The sequence below is a fragment of the Aricia agestis genome, chromosome 2 (assembly GCF_905147365.1).
Source record: "Aricia agestis chromosome 2, ilAriAges1.1, whole genome shotgun sequence".
Lineage (NCBI taxonomy): Eukaryota > Metazoa > Arthropoda > Insecta > Lepidoptera > Lycaenidae > Aricia > Aricia agestis.
The window spans coordinates 13994421-14012019 of NC_056407.1; the positions used below are offsets into that span (position 1 = coordinate 13994421).

At 35.1% G+C, this 17599-nt stretch overlaps 2 protein-coding genes across 4 annotated transcripts in view; one reads left to right on the forward strand and one right to left on the reverse strand.

Annotated features, from left to right (window-relative positions):
• The first annotated feature begins 351 nt into the window (after positions 1 to 351).
• Positions 352 to 17599, forward strand: part of LOC121740042 (dynein axonemal heavy chain 2) — an 81846-nt gene continuing 64598 nt past the window's right edge. The window contains exons 1-16 of one of the 3 annotated variants that reach the window (XM_042132748.1): positions 352 to 424; positions 11266 to 11364; positions 11452 to 11691; positions 12182 to 12296; positions 12444 to 12692; positions 12769 to 12965; positions 13406 to 13567; positions 13697 to 13814; positions 13947 to 14101; positions 15520 to 15695; positions 15896 to 16063; positions 16141 to 16308; positions 16389 to 16614; positions 16719 to 16838; positions 16988 to 17121; positions 17293 to 17563. In XM_042132748.1, coding sequence (XP_041988682.1) covers positions 11320 to 11364; positions 11452 to 11691; positions 12182 to 12296; positions 12444 to 12692; positions 12769 to 12965; positions 13406 to 13567; positions 13697 to 13814; positions 13947 to 14101; positions 15520 to 15695; positions 15896 to 16063; positions 16141 to 16308; positions 16389 to 16614; positions 16719 to 16838; positions 16988 to 17121; positions 17293 to 17563 — 2544 coding nt within the window. In that variant the 5' untranslated portion in view covers positions 352 to 424; positions 11266 to 11319. Of the gene's footprint in view, positions 425 to 11265; positions 11365 to 11451; positions 11692 to 12114; positions 12297 to 12443; positions 12693 to 12768; positions 12966 to 13405; positions 13568 to 13696; positions 13815 to 13946; positions 14102 to 15519; positions 15696 to 15895; positions 16064 to 16140; positions 16309 to 16388; positions 16615 to 16718; positions 16839 to 16987; positions 17122 to 17292; positions 17564 to 17599 lie in introns of those variants that run through there. The other 2 variants (XM_042132746.1, XM_042132747.1) reach the window with 2 other exon arrangements.
• On the reverse strand, positions 613 to 2862 carry LOC121740043 (DNA-dependent metalloprotease dvc-1). Its single transcript, XM_042132750.1, has 3 exons — positions 2562 to 2862; positions 2211 to 2442; positions 613 to 2105 (listed from the first exon to the last, which is right to left on the reverse strand). Exons 1-3 carry the CDS (start codon positions 2717 to 2719, stop codon positions 795 to 797), a joined length of 1701 nt encoding a protein of 566 aa, XP_041988684.1. The 5' UTR covers positions 2720 to 2862; the 3' UTR covers positions 613 to 794.

Consider the following 17599-nt stretch of genomic DNA (forward strand, 5'->3'; position numbering starts at 1 on the left):
CATACGGGTAATAACGCCAACGCAAATCATCGCCAGCGCTATTAACTATGTCAGTCATCAGCGCGGTGACCAACGACGCTATTCTGGATAAACATATTATTGGAACAAAGTTCCTTATCGCGCGTTGCGAAAGGGGGCTAGACGGAAAAAGTTGTAACGACACATTTTTATTAGTTCCTGCGCGAATAGGGGCAGAGGGCGTTGATAATATAGTTGACGCCAAGGAATACTCCTTGGCGTCAACTAGATGTTGTCACTGCTAACTTAAACGAGCTTAAAGTTTAATTTTTTCTATCAGGTGTATGCAAAAAGTAAAACAATATTTTATGTGTACGAAAGCGTCTTGGCTGTTGTGAAGGGATACAACAACATATTAAACTCCCTGTCTGAAGACGAAAGGCTGCTGTTTAAGCCACTTATACAGGTAAATATATAAGATTATAAAACTGTTGACATTTTCATGTACTTAAGTACAAAAAAAAGTTTTTGTCTTTTAACACTATACAGTGTGCTGCTGTTTAAAATTATAAATAGAAAACAAATTAAATAATCAGACTTTTTATTACAATTTTTAATATTTAACTAACATACTAATATTAGATGGTATTATTATTCACTATTATTTGTATATCAAACTATATTATCACAGCCATTAAACTGAACAAAATTATCTTAGATGCTTTTAACAACATCACCTCAAATCCAATCAAAAAATTGAACACATACTATGTATTCATAAAAACAATGTCTATAAATTAAATAATCAAGAAAATTATAATTTTATAATGAAAATATTACCTTAAGCAAATATCCAAATGATCATTCATATCAGCCTGTTCAACCATTTCAAGACAACACGGGCAAGGAGATTTTGTACCAGTCGCATTGAGGGTCAATGTTTCATCAAATTCATCGTCATCATCCAGCACTATAGTATCAATCATAGAAGTAGATGATGCACCTTCCTCTGGCATAGTTTCATTGTTATCAAAGAACACTAGACATTCATCTAAATGTTCCTGTATTCCTTTACTGATTTTATTACCACAACACGGGCAAATGTTATTATCATCACCTTTAGAATCTCTTATCTTATTGTTGTTCTGAGTTTCTTCATCTATCCATGTAAGGTCAACCAAATCTATCTGCTTCTTAACTTCTACTATGTCACTATCATTGGCCAGATCATTTGGTTTATTTACTTTTGATTCACTTGTATTTTCTTTGATTTCACTTCCTACACAAACATTTGTATCATTTGAAATCTTTTCTATGATGTCTTTATTGAGGCACTCATCTAGATGTCTATTTATTTCTTCGCTTGAAATTTTCATTTTACATATTGGACATTCAACTAAATTTGTAACAACTGGCAAAACATTTAATTTATTATCATTTTTATTTTGCGTGACTACAAAGTCTTGACTGTACAAATCCTTTAGGATTGTCTTTGCATTATTTTTGAAATAGTCATCTATCTTCATAACTTTTTTCGGTGGGGAAGGAGTTATATCTACAGTCTTATGTTTTTTATTATTTCCAGATACTATTTTAGGGGGAGAGTTATTTTTAATATTGTCAGATGTCAACATCTTACTAGCCCAAATATTTCTTACAGTTTCTGTTATATCTGAAATGCTTTCCTTCTTTTTACTACCAATAGTTTGGCCAGTTCCAGTAAAAGGTTCTACAGGTAGTTTGGTAGCTGTTGGATTAAATATGACATTCTTTTTATTTACAATCAGAGTATTATTGGTCATATAGGATGATATAGTCTTTATTTTTGGATTCATATTAGAATCCTTTAAAACTGATTGTGATTTTGGATTATTCAGGTTTTCATTAATGTCCTTATTACTTTTAGTATTACTTGTGACATATTTAGTGATATCAGCATTTTGATTCTTTGGTTTTGGTCCCCTAGTTTTCTTTTCGGGCTCTTTTATTTTTACAAATGTACCCCCACATTTTCTTTGGTGATCCAGCCACCATCTATCATTAGGCCCGGGAGCTCTATTTGCTGACCTGCGAACAATACCAAAATATGGTCTCTGCTTTTGGCAAGGTCCATTACATCTCCACCAATGAGTTTGGTACAATTTGACCTGCAATTAAAGAATAGTTTATGTTATTACTTATTAGTACCTCTATTCTAAATAAGTATATTTTACAAAAAATATATTTTGCTGAGATAAAAAAAAAAATCTTACCTCGTCATGGAAATCGTGATAAATACTGATATTTAATCCAGCACTCTTGTTAATTCTATGCATGTGAGCTTGGAAGTTAGGCCCATGGCCATCCCTGTCTCTATCTCTATTTGTAATGAAGAGGTAGGCATGTATCATCTCATGGAGTAAAGTCTCCACCAGATCTTTGCGTGGTCTCAGTTTTAAGAGAGGTTCACTTAGTGCTATCTCACAGAGTCCCACTCTATCATACCTGAAATATAGTTGATCGTCAAAACCACATTTAAAACAAATCATGTCTTACACTGCATTTGATATACAAAATACATTATGTACTATTTCGATAATTCTTGATTATTAAAGGATATTTACGAGCATATACCCGCACAGGAATACATTCTTTTACTCCAGCGTACAATAGCTCTGCTAGCTAGTGAGGTCCAGAAGAAAAGTTTGTCAAAGTGTACAAACAAAGCATGGACGTTGGGCGTTGGATCAATTAACTCTAATTCTGGATCTCCCAGGTTCATGCTTGTAGATATTCAGTGAGGATACTGTTTAAATAGATTTACAGCATATAAAATCACAAATAAAAGTAGAGGCCAAGGACGTTGAAATAATAGCAGAGGCATTTAAAAACATTTTAAATTTTCGAGCAGCTGTTGAGTTCTGAGTTCTGACTGGTGACTGGTGACAGGCTGACAGCAGACAGATGACAGTTGACACTAGAGTTTTTTTTTAATTCGTCCCGGTCGGGACAGGCAAAGGAATTGACACTAGAGTCTAGTAGACCAACCAGCTAGACCTATCGAAGAAAATGTTTTTTTTGGGGACACGTGTTATAAAAGTAAAGTTTTTTTTTTTTATGAAAAAAGGGGGCTAACGAGCAAACAGGTCACCTGATGGAAAGCAACTTCCGTCGCCCATGGACACTCGCAGCATCAGAAGAGCTGCAGGTGTGTTGCCGGCCTTTTAAGAGGGAATAGTGTAATAGGGGAGGGTAGGGATGGGAAGGGAATAGAGTAGGGGATTGGGCCTCCGGTAAACTCACGCACTCGGCGAAACACAGCGCTAGCGCTGTTTCATGCCGGTTTTCTGTGAGAACGTGGTATTTCTCCGGTCGAGCCGGCCCATTCGTGCCGAAGCATGGCTCTCCCACGTATCAATAATCAATTTAGTGAACATTTAATGCTAGATAATAGATATTGTTGAGTTTTGTGGTTCCGCTAAATAATAAACCATAAGAGTGGTCAAAGAATGCCTCAAACACGTGGATTTAACATTAAATACGTAAGTTTTGAACAACATTTTTTTGGCTTTTCAATCGGTATTTTTGTAAGCTAAAAAGATAATTTATAAGTTTATTAATTCCTTATTCGTGCTATATAAGGCATTAGTGCTAAAAATGCCACATCAATTAATAATTTGGCTATAAAAATTGCATAGGTTTTTACGTGTGTTTACGGATTCTCATCACTTGAACTATAGTTAATCGATATCATGAACTAATTGACTTTCTTTCCTGTATCATAAGTACTTCGAATTAATCGACAAATAGAAATATTCAAGAAAATAAACGCACACTACTTGTATGAAAATAAGCACAAAATGGCCACGCGATGACGGGCTAACACTACATCTATACTGTAATACTTTATCTATGGCGCATATAGTATTGTATATTAAAGAACCATTCACACGTCGATCGTTGCAATTATCATTGCAGTACAAATCCAGTATGGAAAGGGTTTAGTCGGATACATATGACGAGTCGGCCCCCAAGTGGGAATCGAATCGAAACTTATGTTTTATTATTGACTTGATGTACAAACACGATTTATGTACTTTTCGCGGCCGACTTCCGGTTTGTCCTGGAGATAGAGGGCAAAACATCCGTATGCTTGACTATTACTGAATGTGATATATCTCTAAAGATAATTAAGATAAATAAATGAAACTAACGCGATGTGTTAGGTTACATTACAAAGTATATCACTTAATTTTTAATTTTTTTTTAGAATAAAAATTAACATTAAAAAAACAAAAAAATTAAAAACATCATGTTTTTTCTGTGTTCTCCGTGAGTTACAATCACGAAATTAATATATATTATGCCCCCTTGTGTGATCTATTACCCATAAAAATTGCAGGAAAAAAATGTTGGTGCAACACAATGAAAAAAAAGAAAAAAGTGATTTCAGTCTTATGGTATAACACCCCTGTATTATAAGGTGCATATTACATCATTGTTCTTTTCGAAATTTGACACAAATTGGTTTTAAAACATAAGTAAATAGTCCTAAAAGATAAAATAATAGTTAAAAATTGGCCAAGTGCGAGTTGAACTAGCGCACGAAGGGTAAGGGGAAAATCGACAAAATGTGTTTTTTGTATGGGAGCCCCTCTCAATTTTTGAGTTTATTTTAATTGTATTATTAATTATTAAAGTTAATAAATACATCTGAGTATTTTGTGAACATTTTAAGTGCCTATCTATTGCCATTATTGCTATCGAGCAAAAAATGACGTTTGTTGTATAGAACTTTAAAATATATTTAATTTATTTTGTTTTTAGTGTTTGTTGTTATAGCGGCAACAGATACCTATACACAATCTATGAACATTTCAAAAGCCTATCTTTAGCGTTCTTAACCTTTGGGTACGGAACCCTAAAATAAATGAAAAAAAAAACTTGGAAACCGTAAAGTGAAATCAGCGCAGTCTAATATCATCAAAGCAGAAGTTAAGTCAAGATAGATATGATATAATATGATAGATTTACATAGTATTACACCGAAGGTAATGACTAATGAGTAATGACTATCTATCATATGGACGATGTATGTTCAGAATCGAGAAAAAACAAAATAAATTAAATATTTAAGGGGGGCTTCCATACAACAAACGTCATTTTTTTGCTCGATAGCAGTAATGAGAATAAGTGGGCACTTAAAATGTTCACAAAATACTGAGTTGTATTTATACTTTAATCATTCGATCGTGGACTCTTGGAAATCTATTGTTATTCTATTGTGTCTCGCTCACCGGTGAGCTTATGGGGCTTGGCGGGTTAATAATTAATAATACAATTAAAATAGACTCAATTATTAAGGGAGCTCCTATACAAAAAACGGTTTTTGTCGATTTTTCCCTTACTCTTCGTGCGCGAGTCCAACTCGCACTTAGCCGATTTTTTTAACTATTATCTTATCTTATAAGACTATTTACTTATGTTTTAAAACCAACTTATGTTAAATTTCGAAAAGAACAATGATGTAATATGCACCTTATAATACGGGGGTGGTATACCATAAGACCGAAATCACGTTTTTCTTTTTGTTCGTTGTGTTGCACCAATATTTTTTTTCCTGCAATTTTTATGGTTAATAGATCACACAAGAGGGCATAACATATATTAATTTCGTGATTGTAACTCACGGTTAACACAGAAAAAAAAACATGTTTTTTTTTTATTTTTTTGTTTTTTTTATGTGAATTTTTATTCTAAAAAAATTTAAAAATTAGGTGATACACTCTGTAATGTAACCTAACGCCTCGCGTTAGTTTCATTTGTTCATCTTAATTAGCTTTAGAGATATATCACATTCAGTAATAGTCAAGCATACGGATGTTATGCCCTCTATCTCCAGGACAAACCGGAAGTCGGCCGCGAAAAGTACATAAATCGTGTTTGTACATCAAGTCAATATTAAAACATACGTTTCGATTCGATTCCCACTTGGGGGCCAACTCGTCATACGTATCCGGCTAAGCCCTTTTTCAAAAAAGTTGTGAATAGCCTATTCGGCACTTTATCAGATAGTGGTGAAACAGGCCCTATAATTAAGATATTTTTTTATTTTTATTTATTTATATTTTATTTAATTCAGGCATCTTGGCCCATATTATAAATACCTTATAGACTAACATACATACAATTATACTAAAAACTAACACTAACACTAAAACACGAAACACGTATTGTATGCGACGTGGCGCGCGACGTGTTCGGAAGTCGTCCTCGGATCCTCCTGTAGATAACTCCAATCGGCCAGAACGCCTCCTTCTCGAAGGTCGGTAGATGGTGCGTCGGGACTCTCGCCACAAAGGAGCTAAAATTCACTTTGTGGCGGGACTCCAAGCGCTCGACCCTCAAGACGAAGTGGGTCTTGCTCCTGATGGACTATCCACGTCCTGCTCGACCGTCGTGGACCAGTGCAGCCTGGACACATACAGCGGCGTCGCGGGAGTCTCGCGCCGCAACAGCTGCTCGGGTCCTTCGGGTGCGGTGCCGCGATGGTTGCGGACGACGTCTTCTTCCTTCCTTCTTATAAACCCGTCATCATCGCACTTTCGGTCCTTTTCGAAGGTAGGACACTCCTTTGCAGGGGCCTCCTTTTTCCCTTTGTTTTTGGAACGCGGGGGGGGGGGGGAGGCCGGGGGCAAGCGGCGACACTTGCGTAGTTCGGCTGCGGCTCCGTTGCAGGCGGGGCGCGGGTGGCGGGGGCAGCGGTGGCGGCGGCGATGACGTGCTCGTGCGTTGACCCGTCTGAAAGTGCTGACGGGCTGAACGTGATCGCTTGCGCACTACGTCGGCGAGTGACGAACGTGGCATCAGGTGACCTACATATTGAATTCCTTCTCTTTAATTGTGATAATTCATTACGTAAATTGCTGATCGTAGACTCCGATGTCTGCAGTCTACCTCGAACTTTGGCCAACTCTTCTTTCAGGAAGTGACGACGTCGACGTGGTCCAGCGTCACGGGCGGCAGCTTGTGCAGTTTTTTCGCCACAAAAGCCGGCACCTCATCCGGATCCGTCTGCTTCAGCAAGGATATTATATCCTGCACGCTTCTTTCTGTTCCATCCCTCCGTCGCGATGACATATTCGCGCTCTGGCCGAGCGTCTCGTAGAGCAAATGCTTCCCCTGGCAAATCTCGCTGGTGAAGGAGGACTTGCAGATCTGCATTATGCTAACCTCGTCCATTGTGTCGATGGCGTGCTGGATAAACGCCAGCAACTCATTCGCCACGAGCGCCATGGTGACGTGCAGCGGCAATCAGCCGCGCGATTTGCGAAAATAATATTAATTAACTAGATGTCCCGCGCGGCTTCGCCCGCGTAAATTAGAAATTTTACAGAATCCGTAGGTACATTTTCCCATAAAAAATATTTCCCCCGTTTTTCCCACATTTTCCTGAGTTTCTTCTGTCGTATTAGTCTTAGAGTAATAATATAATATAACCTTCTCGATAAATGATGAGTCTTACTCGATAAATGATCTATCTAACACTGAGATAAGTTTTTAAATCGGACCTGTAGTTTCTGAGATTGACGCGTTCAAGCAAACATACTCTTCAGGTTTATAATATTAGGTAGATATAGATTTTTTTTAATTATCGCTTGACAAACTCGAGTCTCGATCTAAAAGACTATGATATGGTAGTGATGATGATGATGATGATGATGAAGAATGTAATTTGCATAGTAGCATATGCTTTCTGTTCTTAAAACAACGCCGAAACTCCCAAACTTGTATCTATAAAGAATCAGGAATTCTCTCAGCACCTTCCGAACCACAGTATACCAGGTATATCTCGGTGCAAAATCTTACTTGTTGGTAGCATATGCTTAGAATACTTCTCACGAAACCGAAGTCACCATATGTTTCCCTATAAGTTTTGAGGAGTTCCCTCGATTACTTATGGATCCTTCATCAGATCATCACTTTTCTGAATATAATACCAAATTGGGATGATACCCTATATACCAAAAGAAAAATTTTGAAAATCGGTTAACCAACGGCGGAGTAATCGTTGAATATAAGAAAACGAACATAACACCTCCCCCATTTTGAAAGTCGGTTAAAATTGTAGCCTATGTGTTATTTATTTAATATTTTAATCAGCACATGAATTGAATAACAAAATTTTTTTCAAATTAATCGTAGCACCATCTGTCAGGACAAACTAAAATTGAAATAGAATAATATTGAATGCGATGATAACGCCGTCCGCCGGATCTAATGTAAAACATTCCAAAATCAACAACTCCTTATAAATAAGAAATTAATTGAAAAAACATTTTCCAGTAGACCAAACTGTAAATCTAAACCATTCTCGAATCTCCACGAACACACACAAAAAATTTCATCAAAATTGGCCAAGATAAGATAAATCCGTTCAGCCGTTCTCGAGTTTTAGCGAGACTAACGAACAGCAATTGATTTTTATATATATAGATTTATCTTTCGATTTCTATATAGTCTTATTAAAAAAATAATCGGACAGAGTAACAACTTAAGTTAGCTAAAATAAAAAAATAATCGGACAGAGTAACAACTGAAGTTAGCTAAAATTGTGTTTATTTATGTACTATGTATTTTGAGACTATGCAATTTTGTCGCGTTCGCGATTCACTTTCACTTTTGTTGAGTTTCAGAACGCGATATTAGGTCCTCCAACGCGCACGCGAATTTGAACTTTATGCAGCGGTAATAAATTACAAATTGACTCTCCATTTTATTTAGAAAACGTTTGTATGGGAAATAGAAAAATGCTGTTTTGAGGATTTTCCCGGCAATTATTCGAATTTTTCTCACCTTTTAAACCTTCCCTAGACCTCCACGAATAATTCAAGACCAAGATAAGATAAATCCGTTCAGCCGTTCTCGAGTTTTAGCGAGACTAACGAACAGCAATTGATTTTTATATATATATAGTTAATAATTAATAATATTTGCTGCATAACGTGGAGCGCGACCGTCCGCTGGCTCGACACATTACTCATAAAGTGTCGGATAGGCTCTCCACAACTTTTATTGACAGATTCTCCATAGTCTATATTCTGTCAAGTTAACTGGTGGATAGCCTATCCAGCACTAATCAGGAAGTGGTGAAAATCCTTAATATTTCTGACATATCAATTTTAAATTGAATTACTTAATTGAATTTGACGACCTCTGTGGCTCAGTTGGTGGGCTGTTGGTGGTTCAAGCCGGGGGTCGCGGGTTCGAATCCCGCCGACGGAACAAAAAGTTTTCAAAGTTCCTGGATCATGGATGTGTATTAAATATGTGTATCATATAATAAAAATCTTAAATATATGTATAGTATAAAAGTATTAAATATATTTCCGTTGTCTGGTAGTTGGTACCCGTAACACAAGTCCTTCAGGTACTTACCACGGGGCCAGACTGACGTGGTGTGAAGCGTCCATAGATATTATTATATTATTAATGTACTAGCTGTTGCCCGCGACTTCGTCCGCGTGGACTTCAGTTTATAGCGCGCGATGTCAACAAAATTGGTGTCAAAAGCTTTTATAAAAAAACCCTGGTACCCCTTAAATCAATACAGCTGTGCAGTGTGCACACAATAAGTACTTCATTTTTTATATTAAACTTTATATTTTATGCCAAACTTTAAAGCATATTTAGCCTCCCAATTACACAACTTTACCCATAAACTATTTATCATTGATAGGTTTAGCCCCAATTTCACCAACGTCTGTTAGTGTTAACAGCTTGTTAAAATGTCCTATCTTCTCTTTCATTCATATGAAAAACGAAACAGCTAACGTGATACTAATTCAAGCATTAACTTTAACAGTCGTTGGTGAAATTTGGTCTTAAGGTTACGTCACTGCCTGCACAGATAAAGTACTGAGTTATTTAATACCGTAGAATAGATATAACAATCGAAAAAAATCGAGTCTTAAATGTAAGATGATACCACCTCTTATAGAAAGACTTTTGAGCAAACGTCAGCGCGATGTAGAAGTCGCACGGCGCCATCTATTATGAATTTTTTGAACAAATTTACGACCCTTACAACCCTTTTTTCCAGTAAAAAAGTAGCCTATGTCCTTTCTCAGGCTTTAGACTATCTGTATACAAAATTTCATTACAATCGGTTCGGTAGTTTTGGCGTTTGGCGTGAAAGTGAGACTGACAGACAGACAGAGAGACAGAGATACTTTTGCATTTATAATATTAGTATAGATTATGTGCACACTGCACAGTTGTTTTTGGATTTTGATTAATTAAGGGCCGCGCTACACCGGAATGGCAGCGGCGAGGCGAGCACTTTCAGCGCTGCCATTCCGGTGTAGCGCGGCCCTAAGAGGGGTACCACTTACCAGGGTTTTAAAAAGTTTTTAAATTTGACACAAATTTTGTTGACACCGCGCGCTATAAACTAAAGTCCACGCGGACGAAGTCGCGGGCAACAGCTAGTTATGAATAAAAACAATAATATATAATAAAGTAGGTATGATTAGTTCTGTTACAATAAAGAAGTAAAAAATAAAACGCCATCTGTTTTCATATATTAGAATTAAAATGTTGATTGCATTGATATATTTTCTGGATGGAATATAGGCCAACACGGTACACTCGAACTCCTTAGAATTGCAGTAGGAGTTCTATAAGATAAGATAGATTGATGATTATTATTATACCAAGTGATAATATTATTAAACATAATATTCTAACGTATTAAAAACTATAAACAAAAACATAATAACTAATAAGTATGATTAGTTATAAAATGTTACAATGAAGTAAAAAATAAAACGCCATCTGTTGAATCGTATTAGAACTAAAATGTTCATTGCATCGATATATTTCTGGATTTTTTATAATATTATACATAAAATATATTTAAGATTTTTGGAATATTATTTTAATACACATCCAAGACCCAGGAACATTGAAAACTTTTTGTTCCGCCTGCGGGACTCGAACCCAGGACCCCCGGGATTAGCGCTGGCCACGCGCAATGTGAATTAATTTTCATCGATATTTTCATGGAAATAAGATATTTTCCCACATCAAAATGTAGCCTATGTCCTTTCTCAGACTCTAGAATAACTGTGTACAGAATTGCATTGCAATCGGTTCAGTAGTTTTGGCGTGAAAGCGAGACAGACAGACAGACAGAGATACTTTCGCATTTATAATATTAGTATAGATTAATGAATAATTTATTTTAAATGCTTATCTGTTACATGAACCTAAGTATTTAGATACTGAAAAGTGAAAACTGCATAAGTTATAACTGAATAATTTTAGGCTTGTGAAAAAAAGATTCAACCAGGCTTAATAAAATTGACTTGGACGTCCACAATGTCTGACGCGTATATAGCGGACTGCTTAATGCAAATAGAAGAAGTGAGTTTTACAAAAATATGTTTTTTTGTGAGTCACTAATTTTAAAAGCTCTTAAGATCTATTCTGATAATTTAACTTATTTTACAGGTTCAAGATTTTTTAACGACATATAAAAATTGCAACGTGAATTTAGTAAAAATTATGGAAAATATTTGTGGATCACCTTTGATTGAACTGGAAATATACAATGTTTTTGAAATTCATGATTTGAGAAATACACTTAGACGACTGCAAACTTCGTCTGTAGAAAAATTATTAGAAATGTATAAAGAAATTGTTACTTACATAATAATAGTATACGAAGGCTTTGAATCTCAAATAACACAGGTAACTATAAATATTAACGTATTCACTATAGAGAAAATGTAATAAGATGGCACCAGCCAAAGAGAATATAATCACTACGTTTGCACCAGCGGTCATTGACCTTTTTAGTCTAGGAACGATGAGAAAAATGTTTGCACCGTAGTCTGTTAAGTCTTAAAATAAAAAATGAACTCTAATAAAGTCAGACTATTATAGATTCATCGGAAAACCTCTTGGTAACTCATAGAATGATAATCTCCAGCTTTTTGTGACTTCAAAGTGATTTACTGCATACGTAGTGTTAACTTCTAACCGAGAATGCAAAATACGATATCGCTCTTATATACTAGAAAAATATGTCACTTCATTGTTAATCGTAAAATTATGAAATATGCAAGTTTTTTTGACAGGGGGTCAATGACCGCTACCGACTGGTCATGGCATTACAAAAATAACAGCATGCTACGCCAAATGTAGGTTTCTATTACTATAATCAATTATTTCGTTGCAGATGGCAGATCATTGGATTAAATACGTTAGAAGGTTTGATAGAATGCTCGAAGATGCGTTACGTTTAAGTACTAAAGCAACGATGCAAAATATTTATAAATGTGTACATGGAGATGGTAAATTTCTTTCAGCATTTTCAAATAGCTTTGTAAAAATATATATAAAATTGCTATATTACAATAACATAATACATAATATTATAATCATTGTCAATAAGGAAGCGGAAGAAATAATTTCAAAACTAACCAAAATTTGTTTTTAAGGTACCATGGCACCTGCTCCTCTTATCAAAATGAATTTATATTTATCGAAATCTGAAATATTTTTTGAACCGACACGGTTCGATATTGAAGATACTTTTGCAGCAGTATACGAAGAAATGCTGCATATAATGGGGGCTGTCCCTAGGCTGTACGAGAAGTTTAGTTTACCGTCTGGTGGATTGAAGAGGTTTCAAGAGATTATACAGCAAGATGCAGATTGCAATCAGTTGCAAACATTGATAAATGCGGGTCAGTAATAAAAAAATCGATATTTTATTTAATACTTTAATTTAGAGCCTAAACATAATGTTGTTATTACTTTTAGAGATTGAATATAATATGAAAATTTTAAAAGAGCATATTCGGTTATGGGATCCATATGCTCATATTTATAAAGTGAATAAGGATGAATTTTTAGCTAAGTATCGAAAGCAAAAACCTTCTGCTACTGATTTTGACCAATTGATCATCAGCTATGGCAATCTTGCTAATTCAATTCAAATTCAAGACACTATAAATCAGGTCAGTCATATAAAAAGCGTGGTATCTGGTATGCTAACTTATCTAGGTTTATACTTCGTAGTATTTACGGCCGGGCCAGCCAGAAACTTATTATTATTAAAATATTTAAAACTTCTGCTATAAATACACGTAACAATTACTAATTAATATTAACGCGCGTTTCTCCTCAAGATGTGGACTCTATGAACAACGACCGTCAAGTGCCGCCACAGGCCAAAACACCGCATTTTATACACTATCGAGCCCCGCTACTACTACTATCCCCACTACCCTCACTACCCTCACTAGTAAGGGTAGTGAAGGTAGTGGGGGTAGTGGGGATAGTAGTAGTAGTGGGGCTCGATAGTGTATAAAAGGCGGTGTTTTGGCCGGTGGCGGCACTTGACGGTCGTTGTTACTAAATATAAATTTTGCTTAAATTTTTAATATAAAAATTGCAGATACATTTTATTACGCTCAATTCTAATGAGTTGAAAAAGTCTTTGATACAACACTGCTCAAATTGGCAAACGCAATTGGGAGAGTTGTTATGCAAAATAACGGAGTCAGATATTGATGATGTGTACATATACATGGAAAAACATAGCACTGAAGCTATGACGGTAAGTAAAATAAAACTTTAATTGCAGTTATACTAGGACAGTCAATTTAATTATAGTACAGGCAATTACCTTAAAATTGAACGTATAAATAATTTATTGACATTCTAATATAATGTTTTATTTTCACAGATGCCAAGTACTTTAGCTGATTTACCTAAAGCTATTTCAATCTATGAACGTCTAGTCGCTGAAGTGCCTCAAATTGAGAAAACATTTCCTCCGATAAGTGCCAAAATGGTTATATTAGGTAAATCTAAAGTTTACAGTTAGGTAAAACCTACTAAATGATAAAAAATAATATTCTTTATTATTTACTAATTTTGTTATTTTTCTTTTAGCATAGATTAAGGTTGATTTATAAAAATTTTAATATTTTTAGAAAAATATGACGTGGAAGTTAGAGCTGAGGTAATCGCGAGACACGAAAACATTCCTATCGCTTGGTTAGAGTATTTAAATGTACTGCAGGAAGCCAAGAAAGCTCTAGAGATGAGTAGCGATACATTTAAATCGGATCTTCTTGAACAAGCCGAGGTAAAACAATATTGTGAACCTAAAATTACTAAGGTCTTTTAATGGTTATTGACTCACCAGTCGTCATGTCATATTCCAACCATTACAATTCCTGTAATCCAAGATCGACCAACACGTTCCTGTTTTTAACCCCCGACAAAAAAGAGTGGTGTTATAAGTTTGACGTGTCTGTCTGTCTGTCTGTCTGTGGCATCGTAGCATCCAAACGGGTGGACCGAGTTTGATCTAGTTTTTTTTGTTTGAAAGCTGACTTAATTGAGAGTGTTCTTAGCTATAGCTCATCATCATCAGCCTGCTACGTGCTGAAAAATCACGGTTCATCTGGTTCGTGAAGGGCCGATTAGCAACTTGCAGTCGTTTGGTGGGCTTTATTGCATTCTAGTTCGTGACTTTTTGTTTTTGTTTCGTGACGTGTTCGTGACGCGTAATTAATGGAAAGTTGACCTGGTACTGCAGCATCACCTGGTAATCAATAGGATACCCAACTCCTCACCAACTTAGAGCAATGGTTTCGTTTTTGGGCTCATTTTAATTGCGACAACTAGTAAGACGTAGATAACCAATAATTTTTTGCATGCTGCTGCTGCAGCATCACCTGGATTCTATACGAGCCGAGCTCTATATGAACCCAAAGTGGAGGTTTCATGTTTGGACTCATATTGACGGACTCATCCAAAAGGACATTCCTAGATGGTATTCATTGGAATATAATATGATCCTGTTCATAGAAATTATTATAACTTACACAAGTTTAAAAAGCATGAAAGAAAATTAAATTAAGAAATTTAAAAAAACCCGCCAAACAACTTTAAAAAGTAATGAAATAATATATTTTATTTACTGACTTTAAGTTTAAATAATTCCTAAGTGTAAAGTGACATTTTAGGCCATAATTGTTGTCAAGGTGTATCAGGGGACCGCTAATGTAGATGTTTGATTTCACATAACATTATAGTTTAGGGGTCAGTTTTCAGCGAACCAAATCGAGACAATCAGTGACATGGCGATACAAAATGCAAAAGACACTGTTGGCGGTCCCCCGACACACCGTGACAACAATTATGGACTAAAATATCACTTTACACTTAGGAATTATTAAAACTTAAAGTCAGTAAATAAAATATATTATTTCATTACTTTTTAAAGTTGTTTGGCGGGGGTTTTTTAATTTCTTAATTTAATTTTATCTTTCATCAAGTAAATAAATATTATGGACTTAAGTACAGGTCTTATCAATATTTGTGCCCATCAAATCGTTCAAGAAGGCAATGAGTATTTTATTTTCATTTACTCGGCGAAACATGGTGGTAACGGTCGTGGACTCGATGTCAAAAACTTGTCATTTTTTGCCGATTACAGTATAAACATATTCTTCAGCACCGTTTTCACGTTGAAAATTAAATTGCACTTTTTGCTAGGAACTCAAACATATCGCTAAAGACTTTTGTGAAGAATTCTATCAGACTGCCCCTTGTGGGGCAGAAATAAGTAGCAAGGATGCTTTGGCCCAATTAAGAGGTTTTCGAGAGCGTACAAACAAATTAAGAAACCAAGAACAAGCTATTCGCGACGGATTGGCTGTTTTTAATATGACGTAATTTTATTTCAATAGCATTTTCTTAATTATAATAGGTATTTGATGTAAAATAATAGCGGATGCATTTACCCTATTCATTTATGGGGTAAGCTGTTTTGCAGCATTATGTTAACTGTTCATCCATGAGTATGTTAATGATGAGTATGATTATAAAATAAGCATGCAAAATTGAATTATAATAATATGTATTTTTGAAGTATACCTGTGAATCTCGATCTTCAAAAAATGGAGAAAGAGTTGGAGAAATTGGAGGAGGTTTGGGAACTAGTCAACAAATGGGAAGAGTCTTGGGAGAAATATAAAGATCAAAGGTTTTGGGAGATGGAAACCGATGAAATGGAAGATACTACTATGTTTTTGTTTAGGTAGGATTACCCAAAATGAATAATTAATATTTCATCAAAATGTCCATTCCACATATTATTATCAACTTTATTTACAGAAATTTTAATCGACTCTCGCGGCAGCTCAAAGACAAAGGTTGGGGTATAATTGAAGCTACTAGAGCCACAGTTGATGCGTTTCGCAGAACATTACCGTTGATTGGAGATTTAAAAAATCCTTGTATGAGAGACAGACATTGGGATAGAATAAAGACGTTAATGGAAGCGTATGTATCAAATATTATGTTATCTTATATGCAAACTAAAGCGCTTGAATGTAGTTTTACGACTACGGACGATATTTTAGGGAATTTGATCAGGACTCCGAAGAATTTAAATTAGAATTGATTATGCGCCTAAATTTTCAAACATATGCAGAGGAAATTGCTGAAATATCTAAAGCCGCTACTATGGAACTTAATATAGAAAATGGTCTTAAAGCCATTAAGATGGTATGGGATACCACAATGTTTGAAATGCAACACTACAGGGATAAGATGCACAGAATAAAAAATGTTGATGAGGCGATGCAGGTAAATCTCCGTAACTGTACATGATAGTATTAATTAATAGGCGAGTCAAGAATCAAGATAGAAAAGTGTAATAAATAACAATAATAGTATGTTATTCAAAATAGTTTCTTGAAGATCACCAAGTACAGCTTTCATCAATGAAGTCAACTAAATATGTGGAGCCATTTATTAAGGAAGTTGATCATTGGGAAAAAACTTTAGGATACGTAGCGGAATGCATTGAGGTTAATATTTATTAATAAAATAAAATAAAAACTTGACGTAGCGATACCAAATGTGAAATGTTATTTTCTTGTTTTATGAGTTATGAGTTGAAAAGATGCGAGACTATCTGAACTTAAAATCAAATAAAATAATTTAAATATTTCATTAGATATCGCTTCAAGTTCAACGACGATATTTATATCTTGATATCATATTTGCTGGAGAAGATATACGAAAGCAATTGCAAAAAGAGGTAATGATTTTCGATGCATTGACGGAGGATTGGGCTGAAATAACAAAAAAGTAAGTCTTAAGTAGTATTCTAGTTGGATAAAATAAAATTATTTGAAGTGTTGACCACTGAATTCTACATTCACGAATCAGTAATGTATACAATATATAATATGTTGATGACTTTCTAAGTGATTGTCGCCATAAACTTAATATGCGACATTTTATATTGTTCGCTTGTAGCTTGGCACATGGACAAAATGCAGTAGCAGCATGCACGTACAAACCTACACCTTACTTATTAAATAAACTTAATCACATGATAGACAGTCTTGACGAGATCTTGCGATGCTTGGAACAATATCTGGAAGTAAAGCGACAGCTGTTCCCAAGATTTTATTTTATATCAAATGACGACTTATTAGAAATATTGGGAAACTCAAAAAAACCACAATTAATTCAAGTTCACTTAAAAAAATTATTTGATAATATTCAAAAAATCCGGATAGATAAGGTAAATAAATTAATATTATTATACTAAGTTTGCGAA